Source organism: Gallinula chloropus, assembly GCF_964237585.1.
Source record: "Gallinula chloropus genome assembly, chromosome: 35".
Classification (NCBI taxonomy): domain Eukaryota; kingdom Metazoa; phylum Chordata; class Aves; order Gruiformes; family Rallidae; genus Gallinula; species Gallinula chloropus.
In genome coordinates this window covers 1,243,585-1,258,418 of record NC_140120.1, presented here as the reverse complement: position 1 = coordinate 1,258,418, position 14,834 = coordinate 1,243,585, and the positions used below count along the sequence as shown (strand labels likewise).

Below are 14,834 nucleotides of genomic sequence, written 5' to 3'. Positions count from 1 at the left end.
TGTTAACGGGGCTGAAAATGTTTCCTGGTCTGAAACCTTCCATGGAAGGCCACAACCCGACCCAGTAACCTGAGGAGTCAGGGTTTTCATAGCCAAGAGAATGATCCTATCAGTGCCTGACATCATTTTGTGCTTGTAGCCTGCAGCCTCCCCAGGTAGCCAAGGAGCAGCCTCAGTAACCTTGAGGTGCAGGGCTTGTCTCGCATAGGGAATGGGCATAACATTGCCTGCTGGAATTTTCCAGCTCTGCCAGTGTCAATCTTGGAAATTGTTCAACATCCAACAATAGCTCCCAAACAAAAGTTGTGAGGGTTAGAAGATGTTCCTTGTCTGAGAATTCCAAAGGCAGCCCACTAGAAGCCCCAGTAAGCTTGGGGTTCAAGGCTTTCGATCCCAAGGCAACCGTCCTAACATTGCCTAATGGGCTCCACCAGCATCCACCTTTGGACATGCTTGATGTATGGTAATGGCTCAGAAACTAAATGTGTGAAGGCTGAATGATGTTCTCGGCCTGAAACCTCCCTGGGTAGACTAAAGGCAGCCCCAATAACCATGGGGCTCCAGGCTTTTATATACAATGGAACGGTCCTAAAATGCCAGGTGTAATTTTCTGCCTCTACCAGAGTTCACCTTCGAAAATACTACAGCTCCAGCAACAGCTCCAAAAGAAGCTGCAAGAGATGAGAGATGTTCCTGGGCTGAAAACTCCCCAGGTAGGCTAAAAGCAGCCCCAGTAACCTTGGACCTTAAGGCTCTTGGAGCTAAGAAAGCGATCCTAACAGTGCCTGATGTCATTTCTTGGCTCTACCAGCATCCACATTCGAAACAGCAAAACACCCATCAATAGCTCCCAAACAAAAGGTGTGAGGGTGGAAAGATGTTCCTGGCCTGATGCCTCCCCAGGAAGACTACAAGCAACCCATTAACCTTTGGGGTCAGAGCTTTCCTAGCTAGAGAATGATACTAATAGTTCCTGACATCTTTTTCCTACTCTAACAGCATCCATCTGTGTTGCAGATGGGATAGATAAGAGGGATGCACTCCACTCTTAAGAGAAAGACAACAATATGCTTATTGATAAATAACAAACAAAAAAACCCAAAAGGTAGAATGGTGTTTGGTAATAAACGAGAGAGTGATTAAGGTTTGATAGTAAGGTAATCTTAATTAGTTAGTGCATAGAGAACAGGGTCAGATGAAGTTGCCCATGAGACCCTCTCGTTGAGTAATGAGGTTCAGAAAGACCCCCTTGTTTTCTAAACCCCTTCTCAGAGAGAGGAGCCTCGGTGTGGCTGGATCCAGTCTTAGTCCCAGACATGGTCAATGGTTTATATCTAAAGGATTCTACATACAGTCAATCCTGTATATTTCTTAGCCAAGATCACAAAGTTTAGTGCACTTATTCCCAACTCACCAAGGATCTGTTGCGGATCTGTCACGGCAAGGATTGTCTCAACCTTGAGGAGTCACCTTGAGAGGCGTCCCTTTCAAGGGGAGATCCTGACATGCAGCCCACTGTCATCTCAGGAGAGCTCAAAGGCCTCTTGGACTGCTCACTATTTATGGAGTAGGATGACTGGTTCATAGTCATGTTTACATACCACTCACAGGGGTCAGTGGACACTGACCAGCGCTCTGCCCAGGCAGACACATTAGCACAGATAGCCCTTGGCTATTGTGTTTTCTGTCTTCCTGAAATCACTGTGACACGGATGCAGACAACACAATCATCACCAGTGGTTATCAATTAATCAGATTTATGGGAAAAGTCAGGCAAAGGTGGGAGCAGCAGGGGAAACATCCCCTCACAACCTGTGGAAGAGCAAAAGGCACAGCAGTAGCTCCAAAACAAAAGGTGTGAGGGTTGAAAGATGTTCCTGACCTCAAACCTCCACGGTAGCCAACAAGTAGATCCAGTACCCTTGGGGCTCAGGGCAATCCTAGCCACGGGAATGGTCCTCATGCTGCATGATGTTATCTTCAGGCTCCACCAGTGTCCACCTTACAAAATGCTAAATGTCCAGCAATAGCTCCCCCAAACAATTTTGAGGGGCTGAAGCATCTTCCAGACGTCAAACCTGCCCAGGTGGCCAATAGCAGCCCCAGTAACCTTGTGGATCGGGACTTTCAATGCAAAGGGAAATGTCTTAACTCTGCCTGAAATCATTTTCCAGCTCTACAAGCACCCACCTTCAGAACTGCTAAAAGTCCAGTAACAGACCCAAATCAAAAGGTAAGAGGGTATGAAAGATGTTCCTGGCCTGAAACGTCCACAGGTAGCTTAATAACCACCAGGAGCCCTGAAATAAAGGGAATTTCCAAAGCACAGGAATGATCCTAACATTGCCTGACATCATTTTTGCTTCTATTAGCCTCCACCTTAGAAGGCAGGAAACATCCAACAATAGATCAAAAAAACAAGGTGCAAGGGCTTAAAGAGGCTACTGGCCTTAAACCTGCCTAGGTAGCCCCTTAGCTGTACCCTTAGGGCTCAGGGATTTTGTAGCCATGGGAATGGTCCTAACGTTACCTGAACTCATTTTCAGACTCTACCTTAGTCCAACTTCAAACACGCTAAAACATCCAGAAACTTGTCCCAAAGAAAAAGTGAGAGGAATGAAAGATGGTTCTGGAATGAAAGATCCCCAGGTAGCACACTAGCAGCACCAGTAATCTGGGGGTTCAGGGCTTTCCTAGTTGACGGAGTGGTGGAAACAGTTCAATACCCATGAAATCTCTCTCCTCAGCTGCTGCTACGGCCAAGCAGCGTGTGAAGGGGGTCACCTCTCAGAGGAGATTCTCTCCCAGAACAGATTTCATCAGATACATAGGAAGGTCACTTATCAACACACTGACATTCTAACAGAACGCATCATTAGACGTCTGAATGATGGGACGATTTCCAACTCTCTGAAGCTCAAAGCAAGAACCAGAGAACTGAACGGCATCTGAAAGACAAAAGAGCAAGAGGAGGTGGAAACCTGTGACCAAAGTGAAGTGCATGTGTCCAACCAGTCTGCTGAAATGATGTCCTTAGGTATGGCAGCATCATCAGGAGTAATGCAAAGACATGAATGATGAGGGAGATGAAAGAGACAGACGGGCGGTAATGCAGGTACAGGGCAAGGGGAGTATTTCTTCTGCTGCAATGGGTGCAAATTCCCTTTCCGTCATGGTTGGAAAATACTGATAGTTCAAACAACAATCAGGTGATTCAGCTGATGATTGGTAACATTTTATTAATCTAAGAATGTAATAAAAAGAAACAATGAAAAATTGTGGCCGTTTGCAGGCAGGCCAGATGCAAAGAGAGCAGAGCTCCTCATTACACAGTGGCTGGGCTACAAAAGACCAGGAGATACTGCGTTAGGACTGGGTTGAATGTGGACACTGTTACAGTTTAGAGAAGCAAGGAGGAAAAATATCCCAACAACTAAAAACCCTAGTAAATACAGACTGGTCGTAACGTGAGTTCCATAGTCAGTGATATGCAGAAGAAGATGAGCAGTTTATTGCTGCTAAAAACATCCAGTCATAAGTTTCCACATGGCATCCTTGAGCTCCTGGTTCCTCATGCTGTAGATGAGGGGGTTCACTGCTGGTGGAACCACAGAGTAAAGGAGTGACACTAACAGGTCCAAAGAAAGGGAGGAGATGGAGGGGGGCTTCAGGTTGGCAAACAGGGAAGTGCTGAGAAACAGGGAGACCACGGCCAGGTGAGGGAGGCAGGTGGAAAAGGCTTTGTGCCGTCCTTGCTCAGAGGTGATCCTCAGCACAGCCCTGAAGATCTGCACATAGGACACCACAATGAACACAAAACAGCCAAAACCTAAACAGGCACTGACCACAAGGACTCCAGCTTCCCTGAGGTAGGCATCTGAGCAGGAGAGCTTGAGGATCTGGGGGATTTCACAGAAGAACTGGTCAAGGGCATTGCCATGGCAGAGCGGGAGTGAAAAGGTATTGGCTGTGTGCAGCACAGCATGGAGAAACCCACTGGCCCAGGCAGCTGCTGCCATGTGGACACAAGCTCTGCTGCCCAGGAGGGTCCCGTAGTGCAGGGGGTGGCAGATGGCAACGTAGCGGTCATAGGCCATGACAGTGAGAAGAAAGTACTCTGTTGAGAGCAGAAAGATAAAGAAAAATATTTGAGCCACACATCCTGTGTAGGAAATGGCCCTGGTGTCCCACAAGGAATTGGCCAGGGATTTGGGAACAGTGGTGGAGATGCAGCCAAGGTCAGTAAGAGAGAGGTTGAGGAGGAGGAAGTACATGGGGGTGTGGAGGTGGTGGTCACAGGCTATGGTGATGATGATGAGGCCATTGCCTAGGAGAGCAGCCAGGTAGATGCTCAGGAAGAGGCAGAAGTGCAGGAGCTGCAGCTCCCGTGTGTCTGCAAAGGGCAGGAGGAGGAACTGGCTGATGGAGCTGCTGCTGTTGGACATCTGCTGCTGTCAAGTGTGGAGACCTGTGAAAGGAGGAAAAGGAAGCAAGAAGTTAAGGAGCTCCTCTGACAAAAACCTCTAGCAAGTCTTAGGAAACACCCTCAGATTGACTCTGTATTCAGGAAGATTTTTGTCAGGTCCCTTTTGGGAGCTCTGCTATGTGCTGGCTTCAGTGTGCCACTGGTGGGAGGAGGGTTGGCTGTGGGGTCTTGAGAACTCAGTCCTGCCTGGCAGCAGTCAGTGAATAGTTTCAGTCCTACAGATGGGGGTCCTGAAGTGAGGGTCAGCTCAGTGCCAGCCCCACCAAAGGACATGCCCAGAGCCCCAGGTAAGGGTGGGACAGAGACAGCAACTACAGGAGAGGAAACAGTGAAATATGCTCCAGCCAAAACTGGAAGGACAGGGACAGACAGACAGACAGGCACTCATGGGTTTCTACTCACTAGGGGGTTGGGTTGCCAACAACAAGACTCAGCCTGAAACCCTGGAACTCTGGGTGCAGAGTCTGTGCTGGGTGGCAGAAACCAGGGGGTTGCTGTGGGAAAGTATCAGCACGGTGGGGGATGACAGGGAGGTACCAAATCCCCACTGCCAGGGCATTGCTTGAGCAGCTCTTTCTCCCTCCCTGACAGTGTCTCTGCTGCCTGGAGCTGTCCCTGCAGCTGCTTCTCTTTGCCCATGTCACCTCCTGCTCTGTGCTCACAGAGCTCATCCAACCTGCCCTGTGCTCAGCTCTGCTCTGCAGACCCCTCCTGGCATCAGGGCACTGCCCCAGGGAACTTCTGTGTGTGCAGGGCTCAGGAGACTCTCGAACGTGTAATGAGTTTTCATTTTATATTCTTGAGAGGGGAAATAAGTTCTCATCTCCCACAGTCCGCACAGCCCACAGGAGAGGAAAAGTCAAAGCAAAGACTCTGTCTACAGGAAAATGCTTCCTTGATATGGTTCTTCAAAGTCCCTGTAGGATTTCTCAAGGCTCATCTGGAGCTGGGAGCAAAGCTGACCCATGGAGCTTTTTCTTAGAACAGAAGGACCTTCCCTGGGTCACTCCTCCCTCCCAGAGCTGCTGTCTGTGGTTTGAAGCCCATGAGCCAGGCTGAGTGCTGACCCTGGCAGTAGCAGCATCTCTGCCCCAGCACACAGCCCCTGGGGTGAAGGGACCCTGATCACAAGGACAGCCCTGGGCACCCCTGGGTGCACATGCTGCTTCACACCCCTGCAGCCATGCCCAGGAGAAGACAGCTGTCCTGATCTGTCCCTCTGATAGGGCAGAAGGGCATCCCTTCCAGGCAGCACTTTCTGGTCCTATAGAGAACCTGTCCTCCTGACAGACCCCACACACTGCCCCATGTCCCAGCTTTAGGAGATCCCTCCAGAAACAGAACCTGCATTGCCCTGCACCCACAGACATACCAGGCAGAGGCTGTGGAGATTTCTCCTCCAGTGAGCTCTCAGCATCCATCAGCTCTCTCAGCCTCACAGGTCTCCCCTTGATGCCTCCAGGCAGTGTCCCCAGCCCTGTGTGAATGGCAGAGGAGCTGCTCTGTGGCAGAGCTGTCCCTCATCAGTGCTGTAATGATTCATCAGCTCCCACTGTCCCAGGAGTCCAGCCCAGCTACAGCAGAGGAGCAGGTGAAGGTGCCACGTACTCCTCGGCTCCTCTGAGGTATTCCTGAAGCTCCAGGGAACCAACTTGGAAAGACACTGAAGTCCTCCTGCCATCTGCTCTCTAGGCTGGGGAGAAATCCTTCTGTCCAGCAGAGTCCTTTCTCCTGATCAAACACCAGCTGGGCAGAAGAATCACTTTTCCTTGTCTCCACATGAGGCAGGACCCCCAGAAGATGACGAGAAGGGGACTCTTTCCCCTTGGGGAGGGGATGCAGCTCTGGCCCATGGCTGACTCGATGCAACCAAAGCTGGGATACTTCTTGCCCCAGTTCCAGTGGGCATAAAACAGGGACCTGCTTCCTGGGAGCTGCTGGTCCCAGCTCCCATGGGAATTAATGAGTGGGAGGCCAAGGAGGAGGTGTTCAAACACCAACACCCAGTGAAACCTGAGGGGCCAGAGGTGCTCCAAGAGACGTGCAGGGAGATCCAAGGTCAAGGAATCACAGAACATTTGGAGTTGGAAGGGACCTCAAAAGATCATCTAGTCCAACCCCCCTGCCAGAGCAGGATCACCTGGACTAAACCACACAGGAACACATCCAGGTGGGTGTGAATATCTCCAGAGGAGGAGACTCCACAACCTCTCTGGGCAGCCTGTCCCAGGGCTCTGGCACCCTCACAGTGAGAAAGATTCTCCTTTTGTTCACATGGAACTCTGCTCCAGCTTGCACCCTTTGCCTTTTGCTTATTTCTAAACCTGAATAAGGCCACCCCTCAGTCTCCTCTTCTCCAAGCTAACGAGGCCCAGCTCCCTCAGCTCAGAGGAACTGGCCAGCATTGCCCCTCTGCAGAAAGAGGACCAGCTCAGAGGACATTGGGACAGGCTCCTGGAATGGCTGCATGTGAAACGTGGCCAGGCAGGATCCAAGGATTCCCACAGGGAGGCACATGCCAGGGGGTGGCCTGTCACTGGGAAGCTTGCCCCACCTGGCTCTGGGCCTGTGAACAATGCTGCCTGCGGCTAGAGCGGCACCCCATGGAAGAGACCCCCCTCCAGCTGAGAGAGAAAAAGACCCTTTGGGAGGCCTGGCACATCGACTCTATTGGAGCCCTTGGGAAGGCGGAGGGGAAACAAGAGTATTAGTGGGAGTGGAAATCATTTCTGGCCTAGTCCCAGCCCAGGCATTTCCAGGAGCAGCAGGAGAACATCCAGGGCGGGCCCTGACAAATTGGTTTCGCTTTCTGCCAACCCCCAGTCTGCTCAGTCAGCCCAGGGCAGTCATTTCACTGCTGCCAAGGGGCAGGAGTGGGCCAAGGAAGGAGGAGTCAGGTGGGGATTTCACCCCCCGTGTTACCCCCAAGCTAATGGGATAGTGGGGAGAACTAATGGGCTTTTGAAAGGGTTTTTAAAAGCTCACAAGCCACACTGGGCAGAACGACTCTGGGATGCAGTTCCCCAAGTCAGTGATTGCTGGGGAATAAGTGGATGTGCCGACTCAATGCCTTTTGTCCCAAAACCCCAACTTTAATCCCCAAACCCCACACTCCCAGCACCCCAGAAAAGCCATTTTCTCTCCTGGTCTGCCAGTCTTGGTAGAAATGCCGACCATTGGGACCGTTCCCCTCGTCCTGGCTGAGCCCCTCAACAAATACGCTTGGAAAGCAGAAGATGCCCATGGGAAGGAACACAAAGTCAATACAAGCTGGATTATTCCATTTTTCTAATAACAATCTACGGCCAGTTCCTTAATACAAACTGAGTCTGGGTTTCTTCTCTTTTCTTTTCCAGATGGAATCTCTGACACCTGCTTGAAGGAAGAGATGAAGCTGTTAATTGTCTGTATAGTTTAGTTAATAACTGCTTTGTTAATATCTATAGGAGGTTTAGCAGACTATCACAAACATTGTTTTGGTCGACCATTCTCAGCACCTTTAATATCTGGGGAAACGTTTGTGCCCCCCTCTTCAGCCTGGGGTGGCAAAATGGATTTATAACTTTAGGCCAGCAGGTGCCCAACGCTTTTAACCTGAGAAATGGTTGGGGATGTGGGAGCCCTTCAGGATTTAAAGACTGGCCATGGACGTTGAAACAATATCCCCGAAATGGCTCCTGAGTGATCTAAGTGACAGAACCATTGGTAAAGATTCATTCTATTGGAATGAGGAAAAAAACCCATGGAAAACCCCAGTTCCAGAGAAGGGGGAATATTGTCTGAATCGGAATGACAACAATGGAGGTTTTGTGGGTCACAGTGTGTGTGATTGGACCTTCAGGTGTGGAAATCCTTGTATCTTCCCTGGGTGTCGACCCATTAATTGTGCAACTTATAATCACTCTTCCTGTCAGAGGTGACATGTTATGGTGCATGTTGAGCAACACCACTGGTGAGCAAAACTCATCCCTCAGTGGCTAAATTGGACATGGGTCAATGAAATTCGTCACAAGAAATTATTTGATAGCTTTTGGTCTAATACCAATCTTATGGGATTTGAGATATTGAGGGAATCCAACCCTTTGGCTTGTGGCAGAACCTGGTTGGCCTAACTAACCAGGAAGTTACCATTCAGTGTAACTATAGCAATTGGGTAGGAGCACAAAGATACAACCTTTGGATTAAAGGAATAAAATCAAATAATAGAATTAAGCATCCTTTGGGTTTAAAAAACACCACATATTTTGAAATTCCATGTAGTTCTGATTTAAGACTCAAAAGGGAATGGACCATTTGGCTTTAAATGTCATTACTGGATTTGTGGCCACCATGCTTATTGAAAATGACCAAATAATCGGAGCAGAACATGTTCTGTAGGTTATATACACCCCTTCTTTTTGTTGTTGTGTCCAGACCAAAGTGGAAACAGTTTGGGAATGAAGGTCTATGACGACCTCAGTCGGTATCGAGGGTTCCTTGATGTTTCTGTAGCAGGTCATTGCAAAGTGTCTGGGTCACACAGGACCAAGAGATGCTGCATTAGGAAAGGATGGAAATGAACCATGTTATTACAGCCTAGACAAACTAGGAGGAAAAACCCAACAACTTAGAAAGCTACTAAATACACACAGGTCCTCACGTGAGTTGCATGGCCAGCTCTGTGCAGAAGAGGATAAACAGTTTATTGCTGCTTAGAAATACCCAGTCCTCAATTTCCACACAGCATCCTTGAGCTCCTGGTTCCTCATGCTGTAGATGAAAGGGGTTGACAGCTGGTGGAAACACTGGGTAAAGAAATGCCATTACCAGGTGCAGAAGGTAGGCAAACACATCATTTTGAGGATAGTGCTGTGATTCAAGAAGTCACTGGGAGGAAGTGTGGATGAGCTGGTGGCTTTGTGTTTGTGGGAACAGCTGTTGAGGACGGAGAGACAGCAGTACAGGCAGGGACATCATGGGGTGGGAATGAGATTGAAAGCGTGTTGTGTCCCTGCAGCCTAAAGGAAACATGCAGAAGTGTGAGGCAGTGTGGCACAGGCTGTGGTGCAGATGGCCAAGGGTGCCATTCAGGCTACAAGTGCCTGATAGGTCTTTGCCTCCTTGGCTGTGGCTGATGTCCCTGCCACAGAGACCTCAGGGAAGACACATTGTCCTCATGGCCATGGAGCATGGCTGACTCCTTGCACCCTCCCCAGGGGAGGCCACCATGTGTCCTTCCCCTGTCCTTCTCTTGGTGTCACACTACCCACATCCCAAGGAAGAGCCCTGAGACACAGGTGAGTGTCAGGATCTCCTTGCCCAGGGGCTGGGGGTCAGCACTGGCATTTCTGCTTCATCAGACCAAGCCAGGGTGTCCTCAGCATCAGAGCTGCCTGTGCTTTGCCTGTGTTTGTCCTCATGGCCTCCAGTTGTCTGCTCTAACGAGCCCATGGGGAGGCTTTGTCAGAAATGGCTGTCGATGGGGCCTGTTAATGCTTCAAGGTACTTTGGGCATTACTCCTGACTTGAACTTCTTGAGAAGTTTCTTCAGTGTCCTCTTGGCATCTGAGTTCTGTTGACTCACCAGAGACACCATGGGGCTCATTAACATCCAGAAAGCCCTTACAAGCATGGCTCTTCATGTAATTTCCTTTCAAAAATTAAGACTTGTATAAGTAATTGGAGAGGTTTTAACTGGGTGATGAAACAATCACAGTAATTTCACAATGGAGGATTTTTTCATAGAAAAAAAAAAGTGTCTGTCATTTTTCAGTCCATGGAAGATGTCTTAGCAGCATTCTACAAGGGATGTTTGTCCAGAGATCTCGTAGATGGTTCTGGACAGGATGGGAAAGCAGTCCCTTGAGATCCAACCCTGTCTGGAGAACCTTGCTCATCCCCAAGACCAGCAGTTTCCTCACTGGCCTCCTGGGACTCCCAACACTTTTCCTCACATCATCCATGTTCACAGGCACAGGCAGATTTCTCTGACAACAAACAGCAGTGTAAACATGATCCAGTTCAATACCCATGAAATCTCCTCAGCTGCCTGCTACGGCCAAGCAGCGTGTGAAGGGGGTCAGCTTTCAGAGGAGAATCTCTCCCAGAACATTTTCAATCAGATACATATAAAGGTCACTTATCAACACACTGAACCTCTGACAAAACAGTTCATTAGACTTCTGAAAGATGAGATATTTTTCTGTTCTCTGAAGCTCAAAGTTTATCAGCATCTGAATGACCAAAGAGTGAGTGGGGTTGGAAACCTTTGAGCAAAGTGAAGTGCACACATCAGGGTAGTCTGGAGAAGGTGTCCTTGGGCATGGCCGTATCACCAGGAGAGGTGGAAACACCTCAGTGATGAGGGAGATGAAGAGACAGACTGGGGGTAATGCAGGTTCAGGGGAAGGTGAGTATGACACTTCCTGGAAATTCCCAAGTTGTGAAGTGATTCAAGGAGTCAAGTGATTCAGCTGATGAAGATGCTTGTAAAGTGTTTATAAAAATGAATTTTTAAAAAAAAAAAAAGGAAAACTTTTGGCTGTTTGCGGACAGACATGATGCAAAGAGAGCACAGCTCGTCATTCCACAGTGTCAAGGTCACACAAGGCCTGGAGATACTGCCTGAGGAATGGGATGACTGTGGCCCATGTCATTACAGCTTAGACAATCCAGAACGAACAAGGCCCACGCCTTTTGAAATACCAACAGGGATGGTGACTGCACCACTTCCCTGGGCAGCCTGTTCCAATACTTGACTACCCTTTCAGGAAAGAAATTCTTCCTGATATGAGAAATAAATCTCCCCTGGAGCAATTTGAAACCCTTTCCTCTCATCTCAACTCTGTTCACCACAACCCTTTGGGCCCGGCCTTCAGCCAGTTTCTAACCCAGCACAGAGTATACCCATCGAACCCATGAGCGGCGAGTTTCTCCAGCAGGATGTCTTGGGAGACAGTGATGAAGGATTTACTGGAGTCCAGGTAGATCACATCCACAGCCTTCCCCTCCTCCACTAAGCAGGTCACCTTGTCATAGAAGATCAGCTTCCTCAAGCCCAATCTAAACCAGGCCTGATCACCTGAGTGTGCTGCATGTGCTGCATGCTGGTACTCAAGATGATTTATTCCATCCCCTTCCCCAGCACCGAGGTCAGGCTGACAGGCCTGTAGTTCCCTGGGTCCTCCTTCAGTCCCTTCTTGTAGATGGGTGTCACATGTGCCAGTTTCCTGTCAGGCAGAACCACCCTGGTCAGCCAGGACTGCTGGTAAATAAGGGAAAGTGGCTTGGGGAGCACTTCTGCCAGCTCCCTCAGTGCTGTCGGGTGTGTCCCATCCAGAGACATTCACCTTTGCAGACCTAATCGGGGCCTCAGTCTACTTCCTGTCCCCATCTTTCCACTCCGGGATCTGGGAATGGAGACACAACTGGTCTTACCACTAAAGATTGAGGTAAAAAAGGCATTCAGTACATCAGCCTTTTCTTCAACATCCATCACAGTTGTTCCTCCAGGATCCAATAAAGGTGGGAGATTCTCTCTGTCTCATATAATATTAATGTATTCTATAAATACATTAATAACCAAAGGAGGGCCAGGGAGAATCTCCCACCTTCATTGTTGGTTGCAAACAAAACGTGCAAGGGCTGAAAAAGCTTCCTGGCCAGAAACCTCCCAAGGTAGCCCACTAGCAGCCTCAGTAACCATGAGGCTCAGGGCTTTCCTAGCCAAGGAAACTGTGCTAAGAGTGTCTGATGTCATTTTGTGTCTCTTCTACTGTCCTCCTTCAAAAATTCTAATCATATATCAATAGCTCCCAAATAAATCTGTGAAGGCTGAAAGATGTTCCTGGGCTGAAACCTCCCCACGTAGCCCACACAGACCCCCAGGAACCTTGGGGGAAAGGTCATTCTTAGCCAAGGGAATGGTCCTATAATAGCAGACCATTTTCTGGCTCTACCAGCATCCACATTCAAAATGTGAAGCATCCAGCAATACCTCCCAAACAAAAGGTTTGAGAGCTGAAATAATTTGGGAGTCCTAAATGTCCCTTGATAAGGGGAGCAGCCCCAGTAACTTCGGGGCTCAGAGCTTTTGTAGCTGAGGGAATGGTCTGCAGAGAGCCTGGTGTCATTTTCGGGCTCTACCCATGTCCAACTTCAAAAATGCCAAATGTCCAGTTAGACCCCCCAAACAAAAGGTGTGAGGGCTGAAAGATGCTTCTGGCATGAAACCTCCCCAGGTAGTAGAGTAGCAGTGCAACAAACCTTGAGGTTCAGGGCATTCCTAGCCAAGGCAACTGTCCTAAGAGTGCCTGACATCAGCTTTCAGTCTACCAGCAACAAACTCTAAAACTGCTAAACCTCCAGCAACAGGTCTCAAACAGAAGAAGTGAGGGCTTGAAGATATCCCTGGCTTGAAACCTCCACTGGTATCCCACTAGCAGCCCCTGTATACCATTGGGTTCAGGGCATTTCTTCCAAGGAACTGGTCCAAACTCTATCAGAGATAATATTCCCGATCTAAAAGCATCCAAATTTGAAACTGGTAAATGTCCAGTAATAACTATAAACCAAATGTGTGAGGGCTGATAACATTCCTGCCTTGAAACCTACCCAGATGGGACACTAGCAGCCCTGTTAACATTTCAGCTCAGGGCTTTCATGCTCAAGGGTATCATCCTAACAGTGCCTGCAGTCATTTTCAGGCTCTACCTGTGTCCATCTTCGAAACCTCTAATCATCCAGCAACAGCTCCCAAACAACAGTGCAAGAGCTTAAAGATGTTACTGCCCGGAAACCTGCTCCAGGTATCGACTAGCAGCCCCAGCAACCGTTAGGATCAGGGCATTCCAAGCAGGGAGAATGGTCCTAACAGTGCCTGATGTTGTTTTCAGGCTCCACCAGCATCCGGATTTGAAACTTCTAAATGTCCAGCAATAGTTCCTCAAGAAAAGGGGTGAGGGCTGAAAGAGGTTCCTGGCTTGAAATCTCCCTTGTTAGACCTCTATCAGCCCCAGTAATCTTGGGGCTCAGCTTTCTCCTTACCAAGGTAATGTCCTAACAGTGCCTGACATCATTTTCAGGCTCTCCCAGCGTCCAACTTTGAAACTTCTCAAAGTCCAGCAAGATCTGCCAAACAAAAAGGGTTGATGGCCAAAGACGATTCTGACCTGAAATCTCCCTCGATAACCCACTGGCAGCATGAGTAGCTTCTAATCATCTCAGCCCATTCCTAGCCAATGGAACAACCCTAATAGTGCCTGACAACATCGCACAGCTCTGCAGTCCTCCACCTTTGAAACTGCTGAACTGCATGAATAGTTCCAAAACAAGAGGTGCAAGGGCTGAAAGAAATTCCTGGCCTGCAGCCTCCCCATGTAGAATACAAACAGGACCACTAACCTTGGCACTCAGTGCTATCATAGCCAAGGGAAGAGCCCTTAAATGTGCCTGAAGCAATTTTCAGGCTCTACCAGCTTCCACATTCAAAACTGTTAAATGTAGAGCAATAGGTGTCAAGCAAAAGCTGTGTGGACTGAAAAAGGTTCTTGGCATTAAAACTCCCCAGGATGTGCACTAGAAGAACCGGTAACCTTGGGGCTCAAGGCTTTCCTATCCAATGGGATGGTCCTAACACTGCCTGACATCATTTTCTGACTCTATCAGCATCAAGTTTCAAAATGCTAAATACCCAGCAATAGCACCCAAACAAAAGTTGTGAGGGATGAAGGATCCTACTGGCCTGAAACCTCCCCAGGCTGCACACTCTGAGAACCAGTAACCTTGGGGCTCAGGGCTTTCCTAGCCAGGGGAACAGTCGTAACAGTGCCTGACATCATTTTCCAGCTCTACCAGCACCCACTGTCAAAAACGATAAACGCCCAGCAACAGCTCCCAAACTAAATGTGTGAAGGCTGAAAAGCATTCCTGACCTCATATCTCCCATAATGTCACACTAGAAACCAGTAACTATGGAACTCACAGCACTCCTTTTAAGGGAACAGTCTTAGCAGTGCCTGACATCACTTTCTGACTCTACCTGTGTTCTACTTCAACCCTGCTAAACATCCAGCAATAGCACCCAAAAAAAAGGTGTGAGAAATAAAAGATGTTCCTGACCTAAAGACTCCCCAGGTAGTGCAGTAACAGCACCAGTAACCTTGAAGCTCAGGTTTTTCCATTCCAAGGGAACAGTCCTAACAATGTCTGACATCATCTACAGATTATACCAGTGTCCAACTTGGAAACTGGTAAACACACAGCAATAGCTCCCAAAGAAAAGGGGTGACAGCCTAAAGAGGTTCCTGGATGAAACCTCCCTGGGTAACCCACTAGCAGCACCTTCAGACTCAGAACATTCCTAGCCAAT

At 48.7% G+C, this 14,834-nt stretch overlaps 2 protein-coding genes across 2 annotated transcripts in view; one reads left to right on the top strand and one right to left on the bottom strand.

Annotated features, from left to right (window-relative positions):
- The window catches only part of LOC311203116 (scavenger receptor cysteine-rich type 1 protein M130-like), a gene marked incomplete at both ends in the record, with an annotated part of 343,740 nt that extends 340,788 nt beyond the window's left edge, over window positions 1-2,952 (top strand). Inside the window, one exon of the mRNA XM_084277751.1 lies at window positions 2,867-2,952. Coding sequence (XP_084133877.1) covers window positions 2,867-2,952 — 86 coding nt within the window. The remainder of the gene's footprint in view (window positions 1-2,866) is intronic.
- Window positions 2,953-3,518: 566 nt separating this feature from the next.
- LOC311203115 (olfactory receptor 14A16-like) lies at window positions 3,519-4,445 on the bottom strand (the record flags this gene model as incomplete). Its single annotated transcript, XM_084277750.1, has 1 exon — window positions 3,519-4,445. One exon carries the CDS (start codon window positions 4,443-4,445, stop codon window positions 3,519-3,521), a length of 927 nt encoding a protein of 308 aa, XP_084133876.1.
- Between the last annotated feature and the right edge of the window lie 10,389 nt (window positions 4,446-14,834).